Below are 16,244 nucleotides of genomic sequence, written 5' to 3' on the forward strand. Positions count from 1 at the left end.
ACCTAATGAAGCTGGTTGAGAGAATACCAAGAGTGCGCAAAGCTGTCATCAAGGCAATGGGTGGCTATTTGAATAATCTCAAATATAAAATATATTTTGATTTGTTTAACACTTTTTTGGTTACTACATGATTCCATATGTGTTATTTCAAAGTTTATGTCTTCACTATTATTCTACAATGTAGAAATTGTAAAAATATAGTAAAGCCCTTGAATGAGTAGGTGTTCTAAAACATTTGACCGGTAGTGTACACCCATTATTATTTTTATTTTTTTCCCTAGTTATTGAACCCAGGGGGCACTGGCAATGTAGGTGCCCTCCAGATTGACACGTTCCCCTTTCTCCTCAGAACAACTTCTTGTCCATCTTACACGTGTCTAGGTCCACACATCGTCCTGATGCACTCTTCTTTACTATGAGCCCAGGTTGACATTCACAGTGGTAGACAGCATAGGTGTTGGGGCAAGCCAAATGGACCCCATAGATGGCCAGCTTATCCACATACTCATCAATATCCACACAACAAGTGAATCCAGGGAAACATCTGCACAATTTTCATCCAATCACTTTCAGTTTGCAAAACCATTCCCTCATTTTCGTGCTGCTCAGTCATTCTGTATGGTCAGAGGCAGGAGGAATAGAGAACTCACATGTTTCAATCCAAACCCAAACAAGTAGTGTCTTTGTCATGCAAAGGTTTCTGCTTTATACTTTATGAAAAGACAAGTCATGGAGTTTGTCTCATGCCTCCAAGTAACCACAGGTTAACCATCTTTTTCCATCCATTTCTCTCATCACCTGTTTAATTTTGTCATTTTTCATCTGAATGAGGAAGTCTCTTGATATAGCATTTCCCATCATTTCCACCTACTGAGCTGATGTTAGACTTTGGTCTAAAATTGACCCGCCTGGTCAAAAATGTTTAATAAAAAAAACCTTGTGGGTGTAAATTCACAATGCTGAGTCACAACACTGATGCACACTGGACATACTGTATCACCCAAAGCCATATGCATATGTAATAGCTATCACCTTCCAATAATTGTCATATTCCCTTTAAGTTACCAATAAAATTGAACTCATTACTTTTCAATTAATGTCAAATAGATTGTTTAACTGTTTTCTCAAAAACAATAAAGTTAAAGAGACCACACACATACGTTAAATCATATTAAATAAGTCAAAAATACTTTTTTGTTGACAGAAGAGTTCAAATAATAGGTTTAAACTTCAAAACAGACTCGTTAACACTAACAATACATCTCCCATCCATACTGTTTCCATAGAATACTAGAACAAGTAATAGAAATCGTCACTCGTCTCTACACTCAAGACCTCACTACCAGTAGGCTCTCATCACCTTTCACTCACAACACAAGCACACACTTTTTATATTAAGATGAAATATGACCTCAATACACAGACAAAAAAAGCACGCACACACAAACTCTTTCAATGGAGATTAGAAAATACATTCCTTACAGCAAAAAACTATGTACAACAAAACAATATAATTACTTTTTGCCTCCGGTTAGAGATGGGATGCTACATTTAAAAGGTTAAATCCCCACCAAATCTCAAACCTTTATCATTTCACCATTTCTCTTCAAATATTTAGTACCAATGCATGGTTAACCATAATAACATGGGCTCAAACGGTTACAGTGGCAGACAGTGGAGCAGTATGGGCTAGTTCATTGTGTGCAATGTTGCATATTTTGCTGGCTGACGTATTATTAGAAACTATTGATTAGCCTATGTGGCTGACTGAACTGTATATGTAATGCAAATGGCTGATCTGCCATCTTCCCCTGGGTTCTTCACTACCACCATGGGCATGAAGTGAATGCTTTTTTTTGCTGAACTGGGATGAGTGCAGAGAGTGGTCCAGTTGTGGTCACACCTCAGTGACACTGCACTGACCGTCAGGGCTGCGTGAGCGCACAGTAAGGCCTCCGCTGGAGGACCCACCACCAGGTGGCAGTCTGTCAGGCTGGACCTCCCTGAGCCACCGCTGTAGGAGTCTGTATCTGCTCCTCCGTCGAACTCCTACTTCTCGTCCCCCACTCTCCCTGTCCCACCCCTGGCCTACCTCATCACCATCCTCACCCTCACTGCTACCAGATGCTGACTCGTGCACCTGGCTCATGCTTGAAGTTACCTTCTCTTCATCCTTCTCTTCTTCCCCCTCTGGTTGGCTGATGAGGAGCTGGGACAGAGAGTCTTCCAGGGAGATGGAGGCTGGAGTGGCAGGGTGGGCCCCCAGGACTGTAGGGGGTCTGACAGGAGGAGCTGGGATGAGAACCCCTGAGCGACCCGCCTGTGACCGTCCAGTCACATCCTCCCCGTCAGCAGAGCTTGACCGCTCCACTGTCGCTGTTGTGACCATAACAGCTGCCATGGCAACTACTGGCGGGGCGGGGTCAGGGTCCAGTCTGAGTCCGGCTACACCCTTTTTAAGAATGTCCACCACGTCACGCTTCATGCGGCGGCGGCGACCGTGCTCGTTGCGGCGGTACTGCACCATGTTCTCCAGGTCAGCCACATACAGGAAGCCAGCAATCAGCATCTCGGCACGCTTCCTGCCCTTGGCCAAGGCATCCTCCAGCTCACGGCCGGTCCTCTCGTCGTACTGCCACCATCCATTCCTCCCCTCGTAGTACCAGGCATTGTCTCCCCCAGCGCTCCTCGGGCTGGCTCCTCCTCGCCCCCCTGCAGCTGCTGCCTTCAGCTCCTCTGGGGACAGCAGGGTGGGATGCTCCAGGAAGTCCTCAGGTACTTCCTGTCTGCAGAGAGCACAGCGCTTGCTGTGCCAGGAGGCTCCTTTAACGCACAGGAAGCAGAAGACGTGGCAGCAGGGCAGGCGAACCGGGTAGACACAGGTCTGGAGGCAGATGGCACACTCCGGCAAGGGGTTGGCGGAAGGTTTAGGGGAGGTGGGGGAGTCACCAGTACAGGCGTCCCCTCCGTCTTCCACCTTAGAGGAGGACACAGAGTCCACAGTGTGGTCTACCTCACCACAGCTCGCCATACTGAGAGGGGAGACAGATCGTTAAGCTAATGCTGAGACACAGGAAAAGACAGACAGTCCTGCGGACTAATTTTAAGCAATAATCTCAGCTCCCAGTTGAACAAGATCACATACAAGTTGTCACGAGAGACTCAATTAGCAATATGCCTAAATATCTAAAATGTGAATTTCAGATGACTTAGCTGGCTAGAATATTTTGTGTCAATCATATTGCCCTAATTACTATGATGGAAAAAAATGAACTACTTACTCTCTCAAGCGCAGTTACTGGGATGACATCAGGGTCAATTCTGTATTCTCTCAAAGTTCCTCTCTATGGAAAAAATATTGTTGAAAAGAGACAGGATTCAGGAGTCGGTTTAATCCCACCTTTCCCAGAGAGATAAAAACACTGGTTAGCTATAATCAGAGAGGGTATGTTGCTATAACGTTAGCCATCTTGCTAATCTAAAGCGAACAGGACAACCACCATAAAGAACATAGCTAGCTACTAAATACACACTTCAATAGTAATGATGTCGCCATCAAACTAGCTAGCTACTGTATAGTAGCCATTTCTTGTTGACAAGCTTTGCTTTCAAGTTACTGTTAGCTCCGGAGGCCACAGTTGTCAGTGATACACCGCTTAACTGTCTTCTACCTCGAGCGAATTTCCTCCACACTCACCTGTCATGAATAGCGTTTGACCATCGCTCAGTGATGTTTTTAAATAATTCGCAAATTATTGATCGTTCTCGACCTATAAACGCTAGCTAATCACTAAAATATCTTCTACCAAAACAAAGCTAAATACTCACGTTCCTCCTCCTTCCGTGTATTCATACACGTAACGGGATGACGTTGCGTGGTCTGCCTGCCAGCTCAAGCGTCGGATGAGGGTGATCATACAGCATGAGGTGTGGGTGGTTTTATTTGTCAGCTTCTCATGTCCTCAGCTTCTCACGGCCTCATGTATTATTGCAGAAGTTTAACATGTGGGCGCTTATATTTGTCCTGTTTCACACATGTACAATTGTGTCAGCTATTATACGCATGTGTGAAATGGAAATGTGTTTTTTGATATCCCAACTTCCTGAGACACCCTCGGAGAATGGGGTCACGGCCAGCCATTATCAGAAACGAACATGGAGCAATCAAGTTTAAGTACCTTGCTCAAGGGCACATCTAGCTATTGAGAACTCTAGGCAGCATTCTGCCTTCTTACAGTTCTCAGGCATTAGCTTTGCCCACGACTGCCTCATGTGAACTACAATCCCGACACTGTGTGTTAACGTTTTCATCGCTGCAATACCACTTTTGAAACATATGGCCCTTATCTTTCATCAGCGAGAAAGTATCCTTCAACTAAAAAAGTTACACTTACAGTTTTGCACAGATCCATACAGCTATGGGTGTCTCCATCCGACAAAACGACACTTCCCGAGTTGCACAAATACATTACACAGAGGTGTTCAGAGCATGCTAGATAGCTAATTGGCACAGGTGGTTGACTCTTGTCTCCCGTCTGTTTTCCATAAACAAGCGCTGTAACATCGAGATATGGCCGTGTGAGAACACTAACCCTAACTGTACCAATGTGTGTATCAATTTAACCTTGTAATTTTTTTCTGCTATGGAAGATAAGGTCCTTATGCTGCCAATAACGTACAGCAAGCGACGCTTGTTACTGTTCAGATTGAGCGTCTTAGATCTTAACAAAACTCCCCGTACAGAACATGCCTTCGTCCAATGATTTATGTGTAATGTAATGGAACTGAGTCATGATCAAGACCACATCAACAGCTTTTTCATTTTGTCGGTTTAGGGATTTGAACGCTCCAACCGCTAGGCTACCTGCCGCCTTAATGTAGGAGAAAATGTATACAACATATTGTATATAATTTGTTTTATTTAGCTAGCTATAGACATCTTTGGAGTAGGCTTTCCACTTAACAATGTTTTTTGGTAACAAAATGTAATTCAGTCATGTTTGTGAAGACAATATACTGTCATTTACTATAAAATCTCCCACACAAACATTTTATGTAGGCCTATAACAATGATTTAAATCATGAAAAGGCATCAATAGTTTCAATTTGACTTGCTATACATAGAAATGCAACACTTGTAGAACAAGTGGGCTAGCCACCATCATGATAGAAACAAAAAAACTCATTAGAATAACACTTTTTGAACACTGCTCAATTCAGTCCATATCAATTTAGTGACCTTTTCCTGGAATGGATCGTGTGGGTGACATGTTCCAATGAACCAAAAAATGTTGAACCTGAAATTCTAGAGCAGATGATAATGTTATCTACTCCAAGGTCTCTCAACTAAGGCAGGTCAACAGCTGGTCACAAACATAGAGGAATACATTGTTGCACACTGTTCCTGACTACAGAAACGACTAAGGTCCAGGCAATGGAGGTCTCTCTTTCAACCCAGTTAATCCAGTCCTCCTTCTGGCCTTCCATCCTGTTTTGGATCACATCTGCCACTTGCTATTATTTTGCTCCCACCAATGATCTTGCATCAATGTTCTGTTGGCCTAATGCCTTTGCCATCTGATCTTCCTGTGGAAAGGGAGAGGACAATGCAAGATGTGGGAAAACTGAAATAAGTCAAAATTTCACTTTGATCACCAGTATACCTGGACTTGGTCTCCTTTTGATGACACATTTCCTCCACTCTTTGACTTTGGGGCAGGGGTCGCCGTACAGGGTGGGGTGCCGTAGGACCTCTCTTCTTCGTACCTCCTCAAACTTCCTGTAGCCCCGGGTCCTCCCTCTCCGAAAGCAGAGGTCCCAGTCTCCCCATTCTCCCACCTTACAGTGTACTGAGAGAAAGATGGGGGGCATGACATTGTAGGGTAGATAGATACACAAAATATACAGTCAAATTTGCATTGTAGAGTGATCGATCAATGATCTATTGGGATGGCTCATGTACAGAGACGGGGGAGGACAGAGAGTCACTAACCTTGAGAAATGCACTCCATGAGCTGTCCATCAGGCTCAAACCCCCCTGGGCAGGTATGATGGCACTGGCCATGCAGGAGGTACAGTCCTGCTCTACACCTGGTGCAGGTGTTCCTCGTCACACACACCTCACAGCCCACTGGACAATCTGGGACGGAGGGACATAGACGTTAGAGACGCATTTCTATATAGATCTCTCTCCCTACTGTAAATATGTACTTTATATGTCTTCTTCCACAATGTGTGATTTTGATGCATCCAAGCCCAGATTCTTGGCCGACCAATACTGGATCTTATTAGTTTTAGCCAGACTTTGAACACATTATGACTATGAAGGAAGATCACAGTTCAGCTGTAGTGTAATAGACTTACCATTGCACTCTCTTAGTGCAGCGTTTGGGGTCAGGCCCTCGGGGCAGCTGTCCTCACACCTCCCTCTGTACAGGTAGTGGCCCTGGTGACAGTGAGTGCAGAAGTTCCTGTTGAAGCAGGAAACACAGTCCTCCCTGCACTCTGAGACACAGACAGGGACCCTGGTTAGAGTGGATACATGATCAGGGCATTACACTGTGTATGACATTATTATCACAACGCTCCATAACAGTGTCGGTGTTGTTCATCCATCACGACTCACTGGTGCAGGTGTTGACATGTGGGGAGCGTGTCCCATAGTGACCTCTGGGGCAGGATAGCAGACAGGTCCCCCTCTCCCACATCCCATCATGCTCCAAGTGGAAGAAGAGGCGGGGCTTACAGGACAGGCAGCCGTTTAACGCTGAGCATGTCAGGCAGCCAGCATGACACAACCTGCTCACCACTGCGCTACCTGGAGAGAAGAGCTGGTGTTATGGCTGTGTGTGTGTGTGTCTCTCTCGCTCTCTCTCACACACACACACACACGTGTGTGTGTGTGTATGTGATCCTGCGTAAGAGAGGATGCAGTTACATGTCTTGAGCACGTGCATGTGAAATTTGGTCAAACTTGAATCCCATACAACTTGTCTTTTTTGGAAGAACTACATTATCACAAATCATTATGCTCTGTACTCAACGAATACAGCCAATCTCATAAACCTGAGTAGTGACTTACTATACGTGGCACATTAATGTTCCAAGAATAGAAACAGGAGCCAGCCCAGGTTTATCAAACCCTCAGCCAAACTTTACAATGTATTGTGTGGTTCACATAGTAAGCCAACGCATATAAACCATGAAAATATATGACCGCATTGTTGCCTGAAAGTAAAATTTACTGCACCCACATAGTAATGTCCATGCTTTTACGCATGTATGAAGAGGAGTTGAATATGCGTATAATTACGTAGAACAGGTGTCCGCATTTCAATCAGGTCGCATCAAAATGTGTCGGTTGGATACTTACGTCTATGTCGTGGATGTCTTGAGAAATATTGTCCATTAATAAGATCCATGAAGTGCAGAATCCAAATCAGAAATGGTACCCGAATTAGCATTTTTACCCTCTTTGGAATTAAGGTTCTTTGTCCAACAGCTAAGTCATCTCTTGATGTAAATAAAATACCTGAAAAAGATTTTTTCGCCAGAATTGTGTTAAAAGAACATCATCCACAATGGTCCCAACCCCAGTATGCACGCTAGAGAACAAATCTGTTTTCCAGATGAAAAATCTAAGAAAAATTCCATGAAATCACCCATGCCGTCAGAATCCATAAGGAATGAAAACATCTCAGAACATCATGATAGTCGCACCTCAAACCTAATGCAAGGTTTTGGGTTAGCAGTGAGTTTGCTTTCTCCCCCTCTCTCGGTCTCACTCACACTCATTTTCTCACACACATACACCTGCTCTCAATGCAAAAGTTGTCATATTAAAGTAAGCACGTTCAAGTAGGCCTATTAACTTTTATTGTCCTGTTGTGAGTCTGCTTCACCTACTTGGGATTCTCCTCATCTGCATAGATACCTTCATCATTCCACAGCCACATGTCTTCCCCCATCCTAATGAAAAGAGGATGACTGGGTGACTATGTGTAAGAAATATGTCAGTGCATTTGGTTTCATTTAAAACAGAGGAGCATAAGTGCACTTGTGAGTCACCTCACAGATTTTACACCAGGCACTCTGTCAATGTCACCCTGGCAGCTTGGATTGAGTGAAAAAATATCAACTTCAAAAAGAGGCCGGATTCCCCTTGTATCTACCTTTCTGACGATACATTGCTGACTGAAAGCTTGATGACTTTTCCCTGAAGTTCATGCCCCAAAACTATGCTGAGACTGTGTGTTTCAGATTAACTCAGAAGTGAATGTTACCAGAAAACTAAAACCAAACTCTCAAATACAGAGCGATTTGCTAACGTCTGACAAGAAAACTAAACGAAGCTGAACAAGAGACAGGACTGGAAGGTGTCAGAAAGCATCAACCATTGCCTGTTACCCATAGCGAACAGAGAAGTGGCAAAAGCCACACACACTTCCAAAGGGATAATTGTTTGGGATCCCAGTTTACATTATGACCTGGGAACCAAAAACCAATGCCAAAACCACCCGACAGACTTGCCTTTGTGTCTTTTACATAGAAGTGTTCTCTCTCTCTCAGAAACTCTATTTTTTTATGACTATCAGCTAATATCCTGTTTAGTTCACCTAGAGCTTATTGTCTGAACACAATGTATTTATTGTCTGTTGGTAGCTAGATGGACACCATAGTGCTTTTTTTGCATGTGCTTTTCAGCAGGGGAGGGGGAGATTAACATCTCATCTAAAGTTCTACTTCTGGTTTCTGGAAAAGTGTCAAAATTGGTATCAGCGGGAGCATTCAGGACGTTGACGTTGCAGAGGATTTATCTGTTGAGACAAAAGCCAAAGATGCTGCCAGACTGGAGCTGGATGAGTCTAAGACCAAATTGAAAACAGGTTCTCCAATACACACATATTTTTACATTAAAGAAAATTACTACTTTATTTCCCCAGTGAAATTACAGAAATGTTCACGTTGTTCCCTTAAGGACAAGATAACACTGATATTACGATGAAACAGAACAGAGCTCCCTCTTCTAGCTGTATAAATATGTTTTCATGCAGTGTTGGGAAAATCATGTTTTTGCCTTTCCAGTTCCCACTGAACATCACGTATGTTGTTTTTTTGCCCTACATCTGCATCTGGACCCTGAACATGAGCTGCTCTGCTGTAAGTGTCTTACTGGAGCAGCGCGCAGGAGCTGATGACAGTAAGGGGAGCCATGTGAATCTGTGGGTCAGTGACAGTAAGGCTAGGTAGCCCGGGGGGCTGTCACGGGCAGACAATGGGACTGTCGGGGTCAGAGGGGTGGGGTTCCACACCCAGAAACCCCCCTTCATCACTGGAACGCCAGATCAGATTCAGAAGAAAACAATCGCTAGAGAGGGAGGCAAAATCAACCCAGCTGTGTTGGAGGGGGGGGGGGGGGGGGGGGGCAAAGGTCCTGGATAAATGAAGATGTCTTACACAGGCAGTTTACCATTGAAATAAATGGTCAGTTCCAGTCTATTTAAGGGGTGGCTCTCCCAAACACACCAACATGATAGCAGCTGGGTCTGGTCTACTTAAATCATTGACTATATGAACCAGAACAAATGAGGGCGTGGGATGTCTCGCATCCTCTTTCGTCTCTGGGGGGGAAAAGCAAGAGAAGGAGCGATAAGCGGGGGGGCTTAGATTGTTGGTTTTCTGCACTGGCTTTAGGTTGTTGGTTTTCTGCACTGGCTTAGATTGTTGGTTTTCTGCACTGGCTTAGATTGTTGGTTTTCTGCACTGGCTTAGATTGTTGGTTTTCTGCACTGGCTTAGATTGTTGGTTTTACATGTCAACCACCAAAATATGATTATGCATGAGCTGAGGCATATCATAAAAAAAAAAAATGTGATGCATCTGTCCATTAATATAATTACAGTACATTTTGTCCTCTGTTATTCTCATCATAATAAACCTGATTATCACAATGAAGAAACTTAACATCCCTACAGCAGACCACCTAAAGGGCTCTATAAGATTACTACCAGATAAGTGTCTTCTTGAGCAATTTGATAGGAAAGTGAACACATACCACACATGTCAAGTGCCATGGCTTCAGAAAACCCTGTGATAAAAGATGAGTGAGATAACATCTCGACACGCAGATCACGTATGTAGCGTGAAGAGGTGAGGAATTTGGGAGAAGTCTTGGGGGCAGGCCAATGCTTAGGGAAGTCTGTGAAGCATTCAGCCGGAAGCTCTGACAACCGTGACAAACTGTTAGGGAAAGAAGATGGAGGCCTGAGATAGGACAAGGCTCTAGGCCAGGGGTATCCAAATCTTACTGTATGAGGTCCAGAGTACTGCTGGCTCTTGTGCCTGATAATGAATTGCACCCACCTGGTGTCCCAGGTCTAAACCAGTCCCTGATTAGAGGGGAACTAGTTGCGAGGTCCAGATTTTAATTTGGAGGGCTCTCTAGCATTTCATTAATGCTACATCTTTATAACAGAGAAAATGATAGAAGGCACTAGGTGAATATCACTCCTCTCAAAAGACCTTGCAGCACCCGCAGCTGTCGGCCACCGCACTGACCCCAGGGGGGCACGAGAGGGGCATGGATGGACACTCACACACCTCTGGGCAGCTTTTCTCTGACAGGCACATTTCTCTGACAGGGAACTGGAATAGTATGACAGGAAACAAACTCTGGTCAGCTTGATGGAACATGGCAGGGGCAACTAGGACTACACCAAAGATAGATTTACAGAACAACATTTAATTGGACAGCATATAAAAGTGTTCCAAAATACTCTGCATTGTGCAAATGCTAAATGGCAGACAAAACATAAGAAATGCAAACAGATAAAGACTAGCGACTGAAGTAAAGACTAATAAAGATTCAAACTAAAGAAAATAAAACAAAATACAGGTTCAATTTATAATTCAGACAAATGTGACTTTAAAAAATGCCTTGTAAATCGGTTGTTGAATCATGTTGTAGAAAGGTCTGTCCACTTCACCCTCTGGCTCGTTTCAGAAGTTTCTAAGGAAAGACGATCAAAACATCATTGACATTTTAAAAGTAGCATGATAAGATGCTATTTTTCACATTCAAAGTCATGAAAAATAACTCTTCTATGACAAATTAACTTAAGGAATAGGATATCTACAAATGTAGGATATCCATTAATCTACATGACTCACTATGATGATATCTGTCATGTCTATAAAGCAACCACAGGAATTTGCCCCGTCTATAAAGGATTCAAGAATATGGCAACATTTCAATAGCCTCTCCTTGCCTCATTTACATCCTTCTGTACTGATCTGAAATCCCAAGGTAGCCCAATATTAGATGTTTGATTAATGATTTCATTATTTAATGAGACTAGGTCTAAGGGCATTCCATAGCGACTGCATTCGAGATAACTCATGGTCCAATGACCGTACCTGCTAGCAGAAGGTGTCCCCAGTCCAAAGCTAGATTCCATAATTGGTAGACGGTTCTATTAAATCCAGTTTTTAGATGCTACACTCCTCAAAATCTAATATGGATGCCAATGTTTAGTTTTTCGCACACCGGTCTGTTATCTAATAAGTCCGGCAAAACAGGCAGGTGCTGCCCCAGATGGGAAATAAAGGAAATGTGTGCACGCAAAGCTAGACATTGGCATCCATATTACATATTGATTTGGGGAGGGGGTAGCATCCTAAAAGCTGGATTTAATACTTTCTTGTTCACTGCTCGGTGATGCAAACTGCGATTTTACAGTCAGAACCGTCTACCGATTATGGATGTAGCTTCGGACATATGCTGCTAGCAGGTACGGTCATTGGACCATGAGTTATCTGACCTGGGTTGCCATGTCCGCGCTTTCCCACAATTGGGCTATTTTGAAAACAATGTTATGAAAATGTTTTGGTCACATGTTTTTTGAGCTACTTCTAAATTACACCATGGCATTTCTCTTTCTAGGTAGGGGTGGGGGTGTGGGGGTCTGTGTGCATTGAGAGAGGGCTGCAGCAGGCAGCTGAGCCACAAGTGGGAGGAGAGCCGTACACACACATCATGGCAAGTAAGAAAGACAGTACTAGCTAGCTAATATGGAGCTGCCTATTGGTTAAATGTGGCAACTCTTGCTGAGCAACATTTTTTGGGGCTAGTTTTCAGTTGTCATTGGGCTAGTCATTTTACCTAAACCTGGCAACACAGTCACTATGGAAAGCCCTTATACCTCATTCTTCATGGTATATTGGCAATCACAATTGAATGTGGATCCCGCCACCTACTATGCAGGATGGAAAGAGGATTCCCCCCCCAAAAAATTCTTACACTACAATACAAAAGCTCTTACGGCATTTCTTACATAACCAAGCTTCACATGCGTAGGTATTTGCTCTTTATCAACAACAAAAAACAGGACCGACAGACTTTTTCTCCATTCGCCCAACGGGTCAGACGCTCGGCACCAACCACACCAGGAATTCTCGTTGGGTATTCAACCTGAACATCTGTCGTCACCCTTGAGATGAATCCTTTGACGGGTGCTCTACTCCGAAGTTCAAAACTTCTGTTGTCGGGATTCTTTTGAGGCCCACTGCAGTCTTCCTCTGTTCCTCAGAAATACAATTCATCAAAATTAGACCACTCCTGGTCACTCTGACAGACTCACCATTTTCAACACCTCAATTGGGTTTCCCACAAACGCAGCCTTACTCAACAAACGCAGCCTTACCAGAAGCGATTCATTATCATTTAAACACGTATCCCCTACTCCAATTTCCTTTTTGTTCCAGTTTTCAATACTACTGTTGTTCATTCAGAACATTCCTCTTCACCAAATTTACTCGATGCGCTGCTTAATTCAAACTCAGCATCCACTTCCACCATCTTCCTCCTCAAACCCCTCCCACCTTAATTAAATCAGAGGTCTAATATTGGGCTACTGTCAAGGTGATTTAAGATCAGTGATAATGAAGGAGAGGAGGCCCTTTACAACAGGGTTGTCAAACTCATTCCATGGAGGGCTGTCTGCTTGTTTTTGTTACTTCCTTTCAATGTGTGTCCAATTAAGACCTAAACAACCACATGAGGGGAGTTCCTAACTAATCAATGACCTTATTGATCAATCAAGTACAAGGGAGGAGTGAAAACCCACAGGCCCGCCATTGAATGAGTTTGACACCTGTGCTTTAGACCATTGAAATGCACCCTTTGTGTCCTACCACCCAATGTTATTCAGTAACCAATACCTTGGATACTGCTTTGACGTGGTGTGCTTTGATAGTCGCAGATTTCTCCTCAAAAGCTTTGGTCCTCGCCTCTTCTGCGAGACTATGCAGAAACAGCAGCACGTTCAGCTCGGCCTAAGAGAGGGCCATTCAGTTTCAGACACCGACGGCATGAAACAGATAGCTAACTATCCTACTACAGTAGCTGGTTAAGCTAAGCTACATAACTAACGTTAGCTATGTTTGCATGTACCTTAAAGCTATTCGTTTGAAAACAATATTTTAACGTTAGCCTCGCTGGCTGGAATTGTTCGTATCGACAGCTAGCTACGATAGCATTTTCAAACATACCATTGCATCTGCGGCTGTGCCTACACGAATGTGGGCTTTCTTCTTCATTAGAGACTTTAATGTTGACTTGGGTACCCTTTTCAACATATTGCTAAATGACTTATCCTCAAAACAGCGACACTTGTTTCACAGATAGAACAAACAAATCTGTGGTTGTTTACGTATTTCAATCCCCCGCGTCGCTCACCACGGGCGCATAATGTGACGTCAGTATTTTCCGTGTTTGCTTTATAATAAAATATATTTAAACACTCGTTTCTCTCGATTTAGAAAATAATTAATATTTATTACCTTGAGTTGATGACCATCAAAGGGCCTTGGTTATCTTTTCTGTGTTTTGATGTTTTTTATTTAACCTTTATTTAACTTGGCAAGACACAATATTATTTACAATGACCGCCTACCCAGTCCAAACCCGGACGACGCTGGGCCCATTGTGCGCCGCCCTTTGGGACTCCCAATCACGGCCGGATGTAATACAGCCTGGAATCGAACCAGGGTATCTGTAGTGACGCCTCAAGCACTGAGATGCAGTGCCTTTGACCACTGCGCCACTCACTTTGATTAATATAAGGAATTTGAAATTATTTATACTTTTACTTTAGATACTTAAGTATTTTTTTTAAAATCAAATACTTTTACTCAAGTAGAATTTTACTGGGTGACTTTCATTTTTACTTGAGTCATTTTCTATTAAGGTATCTTTACTTTTACTCAAGTATGACAATTGGGTACTTTTTCCACCCCTGGGTAGAAGTGGTTGTTTTGGGGACTTGGTTTTGTCAATGTGTTTTTTTTATTGGTTTATTTTGGGTGGATTGAGTTAGTTTCCCTGTCACATTTGGATTTGATTTTTACCTTGTTTTTTTCACCACTGTCCAGTTGGTGGAGGTAATACACCTTTTTGGGTTGTAGTCTGCCATGAAACCCACAGAAGAAGAACTTTGCCGTGATTTACATGTATATGGTGGACATGTACAAATGAGTGTGATATGAGGTGCTCCTCCGAGATTGATAGGACAATGTACACACATATTTAAAGTTTGTGAGTGTGTGATATGGGACTTGGAGACATGTTTATTTTGAAAACACTTTAATAAACAATGGCAACATTACCATGTCTTGCCAGCAACATACCACCCTGCATACCACAGCTGGCTTGCTTCTGAAGTTAAGCAGTGTTGGTCGTGGTCAGTCCCTGGATGGGAGACCAGATGCTGCTGGAAATTATGTTGGAGGGCAAGTAGAAGGCACCCTTTCCTCTATTCTAAAAAAAATATCCCATTGCCCCAGGGCAGTGATTGGGGACATTGCCCTGTGTAGGGTGCCGTCTTTCGGATGCGACTGAATCTGTGGTCACTAAAATCCCATGGCACTTATTGTAAGAGTAGGGGTGTTAACCCTGGTGTCCTGGCTAAATTCCCAATCTGGCTTTCCTACCATCATGGCCACCTAATCATCCCTAGTTTACAATTGGCTCATTCATCCCCCATCCTCTCCCCTGTAACTATTCCCAAGGAATATATCCTTAAAAACACATGGAAAGAGGGTGCTAGCGTGGTAGGCACAGCTTGTCCCATGAATTAATCACAAAAATTGAGGATTAGCTGATAACTACGAAACAAACATTGTGGATAATAAAGAGAATCTGTACCAATTTATTGATCAGCATTTTGATATGCTCTGAAAAGAAACTGATACAATGAAGCAAACAAGAGAATACCTTTCCTCGAGTTCTGCGAGCGAAACAGGAGGAAAGCCGCCGTCTAAAATTCCTAATTTAACATTGGAGGGGGACGTTATTATAACTATGTCTCCAGAAGATAGAGCATTTCTTACAAGCATGAGCGAGCAGTTAAAAAACTGCATCTATTGCCTGGGCTACTGGGGGAGGTTGAGGCCTTAAAAACAGGAACGGATTACAGTAATAAAATGATGGAAGAAATACGAGCATTAAATAAGATATTGAAAACTACCGTGGACTCCCTTAAAGACACTACGAGAGGCTACGGTATGATAATAAAACAATGAAAGCCGAATTACTTGATCTAAAGTGCAGAAGTATTAAAAATAATATTGGAATAAAGGAGGCAGAGCAGAGAGAATGAGTGATAGCTACCTCCTATTGAAGTAGCCCCTGATACATATTTGCACCGCCCGCAGTACACAGTACAAATATGGATTCTTTTGTTTTTCACAAAAACGTTTTATTTTTTTTATTTTTTGTTGTTGCATGAACGAATTTATTTTTAATAAAAATATATACATATGTTTTTATTTCACCTTTATTTAACCAGGTAGGCTAGTTGAGAACAAGTTCTCATTTACAACTGCGACCTGGCCAAGATAAAGCAAAGCAGTGCAACACAAACAACAACACAGAGTTACACATGGAATAAACAAACATACAGTCAATAATATATATATATATTATATTCATGCCGTATAGAACCGTGGACCATGTGGATTTAAAATAAGGATGGGTTTATGGTAATGCAGAATGGGTATGATGAACTTATCCTTTTTCAATTTAGGCAATATGTAACGTTGGACTATATGGACGTAATATCAGGTTTTGATTTAGGGGAAGGCGAAGATAGGTAAGGCTGACCTTTTTTTCTTTATGATTTTTATTTAAGTTGAAGAGTGTACATTAGAAGTACAAAGGTCGTTTTTTGTTTTGTTTAATATGATAT

General features: G+C 42.8%; 2 protein-coding genes across 7 annotated transcripts; both read right to left on the minus strand.

Moving 5' to 3' along the window:
* Nucleotides 1-682: 682 nt before the first annotated feature.
* On the minus strand, nt 683-4,136 carry LOC106607940 (E3 ubiquitin-protein ligase rnf146-like). 3 transcript variants are annotated; one of them, XM_045720919.2, is made up of 3 exons: nt 3,829-4,136; nt 3,282-3,344; nt 683-3,032 (listed from the first exon to the last, which is right to left on the minus strand). In XM_045720919.2, exon 3 carries the CDS (start codon nt 3,029-3,031, stop codon nt 1,898-1,900), a length of 1,134 nt encoding a protein of 377 aa, XP_045576875.2. In that variant the 5' UTR covers nt 3,032; nt 3,282-3,344; nt 3,829-4,136; the 3' UTR covers nt 683-1,897. The 3 variants fall into 3 exon arrangements, with proteins under 3 accessions (XP_045576875.2, XP_014060908.3, XP_014060912.3); XM_014205433.3 differs by having other exon boundaries at nt 3,698-3,835; XM_014205437.3 differs by having other exon boundaries at nt 3,282-3,400; nt 3,698-3,833.
* A 787-nt stretch (nt 4,137-4,923) lies between these two features.
* Nucleotides 4,924-13,978, minus strand: LOC106607925 (R-spondin-3). 4 transcript variants are annotated; one of them, XM_082976941.1, is made up of 9 exons: nt 13,549-13,978; nt 13,219-13,332; nt 12,470-12,576; nt 7,373-11,008; nt 6,626-6,817; nt 6,364-6,504; nt 5,993-6,139; nt 5,664-5,849; nt 4,924-5,586 (listed from the first exon to the last, which is right to left on the minus strand). In XM_082976941.1, exons 4-9 carry the CDS (start codon nt 7,461-7,463, stop codon nt 5,546-5,548), a joined length of 798 nt encoding a protein of 265 aa, XP_082833067.1. In that variant the 5' UTR covers nt 7,464-11,008; nt 12,470-12,576; nt 13,219-13,332; nt 13,549-13,978; the 3' UTR covers nt 4,924-5,545. The 4 variants fall into 4 exon arrangements, with proteins under 4 accessions (XP_082833067.1, XP_082833066.1, XP_082833068.1 ...); XM_082976940.1 differs by lacking the exon at nt 12,470-12,576 and having other exon boundaries at nt 13,549-13,803; XM_082976942.1 differs by lacking the exon at nt 12,470-12,576 and having other exon boundaries at nt 6,626-11,008; nt 13,549-13,812.
* Between the last annotated feature and the right edge of the window lie 2,266 nt (nt 13,979-16,244).

This window comes from Salmo salar, chromosome 06 (genome assembly GCF_965601325.2).
Source record: "Salmo salar chromosome 06, fSalSal1, whole genome shotgun sequence".
NCBI classification, from domain to species: domain Eukaryota; kingdom Metazoa; phylum Chordata; class Actinopteri; order Salmoniformes; family Salmonidae; genus Salmo; species Salmo salar.